The 7685-nt window shown below is 29.7% G+C and overlaps 1 protein-coding gene across 1 annotated transcript; it reads right to left on the bottom strand.

Annotated features, from left to right (window-relative positions):
- Positions 1-5398: 5398 nt before the first annotated feature.
- Positions 5399-7386, bottom strand: LOC107012613 (transcription factor MYB61). Its single transcript, XM_015212494.1, has 3 exons — positions 7116-7386; positions 6815-6944; positions 5399-6725 (listed from the first exon to the last, which is right to left on the bottom strand). The coding sequence occupies exons 1-3, from the start codon at positions 7246-7248 to the stop codon at positions 5714-5716; spliced, it is 1275 nt and encodes a 424-aa protein (XP_015067980.1). The 5' UTR covers positions 7249-7386; the 3' UTR covers positions 5399-5713.
- Positions 7387-7685: the final 299 nt, after the last annotated feature.

Here is a 7685-nt window from a genome sequence, read left to right as displayed (position 1 = left end):
GAGTAATATTTCGCTGTATATTTTTTATTATATTAATATGTAAAATATTAAAATTTATAATATTTTTATATAATTTTTAAATATTTATATTTTTATTTAAAATATTAAATCTATATAATATAATTTAATTAATTAATTTTTAATAAATATAACATTATAATTGAAAGTGAATCGAGAGTATAACATATTTTATGAGATGACTACTAAATCAAGATGTTCTCTAAACGTAAAAAAGAAAATATATCTTGAAAATACTTGTATTTTTTATTTATATTACAAACACAAACAAGAAAAGTTATTTGCTTAAAAGAATAATATGTATCTTTTAAAGTGAAGCAAGAAAGTATAGAACATTAGAATGGCACCAATCTATAGTTGACTGATCTTTTTTACTTTGAAACCCATTATTGACGTGTGACTTCCAAAGCCAAGATATTATCCAGCTGTCTGTTTATTTTATTTCCTCAACCGACAAATGTTGTAATTTTTATTTTTCACCAACGTATATTTGTCTCTTTCAAGCAAAAGGTATCGTTTCATTTTTGTTTTACTTTAATAGAGAAACATAGTTTTAATAAATATTTTATACGTTTGATGGGTCAATTTTTTATTTTTTATAAAATTGTAATTTGATAAATAATATTTGACGTTGATTGTCATTCTCTTTACCATCCACTCGTCCCCGAGTCCCATTCAATTTATGAGTGGTGGAAGGAAAAATATATTTTGTTTTTCATACGTAAAGAAAGTATTTTAGGTGGGGCCGTGATACTTTTTATTTTTATTTTGTTTTGAAATTAGAGAATTCAAAATATATGGGTTGGATTCACGAAATAAAAAGAGATGTTTCATCACTTATGTTGTAACGATTTAACATATCGCTAGAACGTAAAGCAGCTTATTTATACAAGAATCTCTTATAAACAAAATTTGATGAAATAAGCAAATCTTGTATCTTGATAATACTTTTTTAAAAATGAATAAATTTAAATCTTAGACGAGCGGACAATATCTATAGCGAGGAGAACTGTGTTTTGTTTTAGGTCGAGTATCTGTTAATGAATCTTATTAGATAGCTTGAGAGGGTCCTGTTGTGTCCCTACGACAACTTAGCCTGGATCCAAGTTAGTACTACGAGGCTCATCAATACAAAAGACAAACAATGTGTCATTGGGTCAATGTACTGAAAGCTAGTAGGATCACACAACTCAATATGATTCTTGGCATATATATATACTCTTCAAAGAAATATACTAAAAAAAATAATGTTGATAAAAGTAACGTAATAATCTCTCGACACATTACACGTGTATACTTTGCTATGAGACTTGTTAAATCCGATTTGATTATATTATAAAATTCTATCAATTATTTGCTCATTTATTTATTAATCAGCTTATTGAATTCATTCGTCCAAGTTCATTTCAATTCGTGCACTTTGATATCCCTAATTACAATTTTTTTTTTAAAAAAAAGAGAAAAATAAGGGGGTCTAATATGTGTTCCACATCTCTTTATCTTTATTTAATTAGAGAGCTAGAAAGTGTCGATTTCACATATCAAAGAAAAAAAATCAAATCATTGCCGACAGATGATTCGAGGGTCCTTGGAATTTTCGTAGATCAATTGATTAACAATTTCAATTTTTATCTCAATAATAAAAATTTAATTTTTCACCTTATAATATGTTCCGCATTTCTATCCGAAATTATTTTCAAAAGGGAAAAAGAGAAGTGGATCCCTTTGTTGTCTAGTCAACCTATGAAGAGCCAATATATGTATTAATTATAGTGTACTGCAATATTTGCCCACCGCTCTCTTCTTTTTTTTTTTCAATTTTGACGGATGCAAATGGAAATTAAGAATGGGCAAAGCATGTCTGCACTTGTGACAATCAGTTTGGTTAAAAATCAAAATAAATAACTTATTTACGTACAACGTTAATGGGGAGGAATGTCTGCACTTGTGATAGTCAGTTTGGTAATTAAATGGATAAAAGGACTGATTTAACTTATATAAATTAAAGTTATTCAAGACAAGATAAGAGTGGCTTCCGTATGAATGAGTTGAGAAAAACAAAATTAAGATGATTAAGGTCTGTAAAAGAAAATGTATATATATTTAAGTGAATAAGTGTTAGAGGTTGACTATATATAATCGATATAAACAAAATTAGAAATAGATTGAAGAATTCTTGGAGCTATGAACATGATTCATTTGTAATTTATTGATCGTCAGCGCGTTACCCTATCTAAGGCTACATCGTTGAACTAAAAATCTATCAAACACAATATCTCTATTTTTGCGATAATATTACACCTGAAATATTATTGTTATTAATGCATATAACATAAATGTATTTAATTTATATTATCAGTGTAATTCATTAATCTATTATAACAGATTTTCAAGACACCCATTCTACTAATTATGTGCAGTGATCTTTTATATAGTGATATTTTTAAAGTTAAAACTTAGGAGGACATTTTGATAAAGAAAAAAGAGAATGACAGTTGTGAAAGTTGGTGGAAAAAATTTTCTACTCTTCTACTTTTTCACACTTTGTCCCTCTAATTATTTCCATTAAGACATTGATCATAACAATCTTTTCTAGTTGTAAAACAATTTGTTACTCTTAACCAAACATATACTAATAAAATAGAACTGTTTTTCTTGTGGATTGAGTTAACTTTTTTTACTTCTAAAACAATTGCTCCTCAACACCCAACAAGTTAATTCTTTATTAATAAAGGTTCTTTTTAATACACTATAAAATCATATTTATTTTTTTTAAAAAAATATATAGCTATAGTATGTTCCTTTCCAATAAAATTTCAATCTAAAAAATATTACGTACTAAAGTACTACATTGAACATTCTTTTATCACCTTTATTATCATTGTCACAGTCCCCAATTATCACCTTCATCATTGTTTTCCATTTTTCCTTATTAGTCAACACATATGGTTCTTATTCCTTTATCTTTTTATGTCTCCCTTCTTTTACTTTTTTCTTTTAAGTTCTTGAAAAAAATAAATCATTAATAATTGCTTAGGACAATCACACCAGAAGGATACGAGTTTTCTAAAATTCAATAATTTTTGATACATATTTTATACATATATTGAAAATTTATTAAATAGATCTAGATATTGATATACTGTAAATCTAATATCATAAAATAAATAAAATTTTGAATTCGTCTCTGTCTCTCGCCGTTCCTATTTAGGCTGATAAATTATTTTAAGATGTCAATTCCTTTATTTTTGTTCTGTTCTGTGTAGAAGAAAGAATGTAGGTCCAAGAAAAAAAACTCAATAATTAGGTTCACATGCATTCAAAGTGACCTCCCAATTAATATACTACTTCATAGACAATACTTTCTAGTTTCTACGTAATTAAATTATTTTAACAAAAATAAAATAAACCAGGGCCAGCTAGAAGAAAAAATATATTCAATTAATATTAAGATTATGTATAATTTTTTCGTTGGGTGCACGTGGGAAGGAGACTCTGGTTATAGGGCCTACCATACATGTTCATGTGGTTCATTCATATATATATCTGGATGGGCCTCTTTTTTTGATTCTTTTAATATCCTTAAGCTATTCATCATTGAAAATTATTTTTTTCATCAGCAAATTATTGGAGTATTTGTTTCTATACGTAAAGATAACTTGTCAGTTTCTTACGTACAGATATTAGATGACTAGATAGTACATGAATATTATTATGTAAAATATGAGAATAAAGATAAATCTGTTCGTCTCAATTTAAGTATCTTAAATTTAAAATCACCTGATTTAAAGGTTATACATATCATTAATTTATGACCGCAATTTTTATTTATTTTTTTAAATCTTGATATTCAGTAAAACTAAGACAGTTAAACTAGAACGGAGAAAATATTAAAAAGTTGATGGAGGGACCGTTTGTTGATCAGTACATGTAATGAGAAGACTTCAATTCATGGAGTTTTATGGTGATAATGAAGGTTGAATATGAAAGATTGATATAGCTTGCTCACATGCAAACTAGGCCCATTTGCTATAAGTGAAAATTGGGACTTGTAATGGGGGAAAAAAAACTTGAGAGAAGTAAGGTATATAGCTATCTTTTTTCAGTAGAAGCAAATGGTGTCTCTTTAGAAAATTTCACTTAATAAGGAGGTTTTTTCCTCTCTTATACTGTTTTCTACTCTAGCATATCTCTTATGTTGTAAGAAAGATATGATTTTTTTTCTTTTTACTCTATTTATCAGTTTTGAGTCTTTGATTTATCTGATTCTATCATAGGTGTGGGACCCTTTAAATTTCTTTCTCCTATTCCCAAAAATAGATAAAGTTAAGTTACCATAGAGGATGTATTATTAGTGTCCATATTCTTCAAATTGCATTTTATTTGTGGCTTTCCAAGTCATTAAGCAATTAGATGGATATCTTTCACCTCCCAAAGATATGAGTTGGAAATTTTGTTGATTCTCTTGGTGATTCTCACTAGTGCTTGAACCTCAAGTATTATATCATATATAGCACATTGAAATTATGTTTTCCAGTACACTACTTTAATCCTTTTTATTTGACTAAATAGCTATAGTGTTTATACTTGTGAAATTTATCACCATTTTTCCTTCTTTTTTTTAAAGTGGAAAGTACAACTATGTTTTTATAATGGGATGCCTGGACATGGAATTTAGAAAATATACAAGTTTTGTTACATGTTAATTGTACTCTTAGAAAATTTGCCATGACATTTTTATGGCTATTAACAGTTAGTTAATTAGGATAAAATCAAATTAAAAAAAAAATCTGAATATAAAAATATGTTCATCCTTTTAAAATATATAAAAGAGTGCTAAACGAAGATACTTCTTTTTTTATCTTTTATTACATAGATGTAGGCCGGGGAAGGAAAAAATATGGAAGGAGATTACAAAGTGGGAAATCGAACCCTCAACGATAAGGAGAAAGTTTAAGTAATTACCCAATAACTGAGGTACTAAAATCGCAGGAGATTTTTTTAATTTTTTAGCGGTATGTGGTACCCACATTGGGGCCCAACAACATTTAAATTCATGCCGAAATAACCTATATTGGGATTAAAACACTCTCTCGCAAAGATTATTCCTCACCTTGGAGAGCTTCGAACACCACAAATCTAATTAAAGAGAAATGAATATTTACAACTCACCATGGTCCTTGATCAGTTAAAATAAGTTCGTCTCGATTAAAAATTAATTAAGGAGAGTGGAATTGACTTTGAAGAGTGTGAAAAGTAAAAACTATCTCCATCTGTAGGAGACAGCTATATATCTTAGCTGATAGTCGCTTTCTGCAAAGGATTCTTTTTGGTTTAAATAGGAATACATAAGTGGCTACAACGGTAAAAACTAGAAAAGTCATAAAACTTTTTGATTGAATGCTTAATCAACAAACAAAATTACAACCTGTAAATAAAAAGATGTACAAACCACATAAGCAAAAGAAAAAAGAAAAAGTACATATACTATCATATACCATCCACAAAAGGAGGATGATCAACAAACTTTCCAATATTTTTATCATCAAAGTGTTTTTTAGACAAAGGAAGGAAATATGTGTAAGACCTATTTACAGATTAAGAAAAATAAAATTAAAACTCTATAGCACACACCTGTAGGAAATTAAGTAACCATCCATCATAATAAGTGAGATAATTAGCCATTGAAAATCGGCTAAGAAAATTGTCCGTAAACGGCTGGAAGCCTTTGGAAATTGTTGTTACTGTATACTTCTGCAGTCTGTAGAGAAGTCTGCGGCGTTTGATTCTGAAGCCATGAGCCTTGTGTCATAAATTGTGTCTCCGATTTTGTTTCCCCGTCGTACAATTCATGATGCGAAGGAATTTGAGTGTTGATTGTGTTATTGCTAACACCTAGTGAAAACGGTGTTTGTAAATATTCAGACCATTTGATTTCTTCCCTCTCCGATTTTCCCGTACAGTCTGCTGCTGCAGTTGCGCCCGCTGATCCCCAAGCGAAAGCGGCTGCAGCATTGTTATCGAAGAATGAACAGTTACTTTGTAATTCGATACTGTTACTAGTACCATTACTATGGTTGCTGCCATTGCTGCTGATCGTACACGCTTCCCAATTCTGAAACTTGTTGGTATTAAAATTACGCGCCAACGGCGATATGGTAGTACTGAGAATCGAATTCGACATAGTAGAAAAAGTAGCATTCGTCAAAGCGCTACAATTGAAGTGATGATCAGGTACAATATTGTCAGCAGCAGATGAAGAAGAGGTTTTGGTATTGAAGAGAATATTTGTGTTGGGAGAATAATTGTGAAAAGAGAGATAATTAGACAAATCAGGAGACTTGCAACTGGTGGTGAAAAATTCATGAGTTGGTGGGGCAATATTATTTGGCTCATGAATAAGTGGATAGCGCTCCAAAGTATTTATCAGTGAAGATACGGCCGGCTTAATTGGTTTTTCTGTTGAATATCCATTCTCATGTCCCTCAACAAAATTGAATTCATTATTTGAACTTTCTGAAACTTTGTCATTGTTCTTATTGTTACTGTTTGCCGACGCTTTCTCTTCGTTCTCTATTTCGGAAAGTGGCTTGTGTGTATTCGGATCAATTCCTCTTTGCCTAAGCTTTTTCTTAATTGAAGAGTTCCACAGATTCTTTATCTCGTTATCTGTTCTTCCAGGTAATCTAGCTGCAATTTGCGACCACCTGGCAAGTACACAAAAAAAAAATAAATAATTATTTTCATTATGGAATGAATCAAATTATACTGTTTTGGTGACGGATAAATGTATTACTTGTTCCCAAGAACTGCATGAAGTTCAATGATCAAATTTTCTTCATCCTGTGAGAATGTTCCTCTTTTCAAATCAGGCCTCAAGTAGTTAATCCACCTCAGTCTACAACTTTTTCCACACCTCTGGAGACCTGTCACCATTGAAAATAAATAAAATCACCAACAAGAAAATCATAAAAACAAAATTAAAATAACAACAATTATGTCTCAATTCAAGCAAGTTAATATCGACTATAAAATATCTTTTTTTCAATTTGATCATGCATTTTTGCGAAATATTATTAGTTGTAGTGATAGTGGACCTGCTAGTTTAGGGACAGAGCTCCAACAGCCATGACCAAATTTAGTAATATGCTTTATAAGTTTCTCATCTTCTTCAGGGGACCAAAGGCCTTTCCTTAACTTCTGTTTGTAGCAACATGAATGCCTCCCCATGTGATACTTGCAATGCTGGAAAACCAAAAAAAAAAAAAGAAACAAAAAGGGCAAAGTTATGTGATTTTTTTAAAGTTGAATATGTTAAGTGAAGCTTGTTGATTATATTATTTTTCTCTTGCTAAGATGCAAAGAAAAGAGAGAGAAAAAAAAAAGATGTAAGGAAGGAGAGTGGAAGCTGTGGAAAATGAAATGGATAGGAGGTTGGAGGAGACTTATAAAGAAGGTCGTATTCAGCAGATGATTCCATTTTTGAGGTTTATTTGTTTAATAATACTCTCGCCGTTTTAAATTATGTGACATTATTTCAATTGATATTAAAAAAATTAAAATATAATAAAGCCTATTGATAGAAGATTATTAGATATTTTATTAATAAAAATAAAAGATCTCTCAGATAAAAAATAATAATATTTCAATAAATTGCAAACATCTAT

This window comes from Solanum pennellii, chromosome 1 (assembly GCF_001406875.1).
Source record: "Solanum pennellii chromosome 1, SPENNV200".
NCBI classification, from domain to species: domain Eukaryota; kingdom Viridiplantae; phylum Streptophyta; class Magnoliopsida; order Solanales; family Solanaceae; genus Solanum; species Solanum pennellii.
The sequence above is the reverse complement of the archived record's forward strand: the minus strand, read 5'-3'. Positions and strand labels throughout refer to the sequence as shown.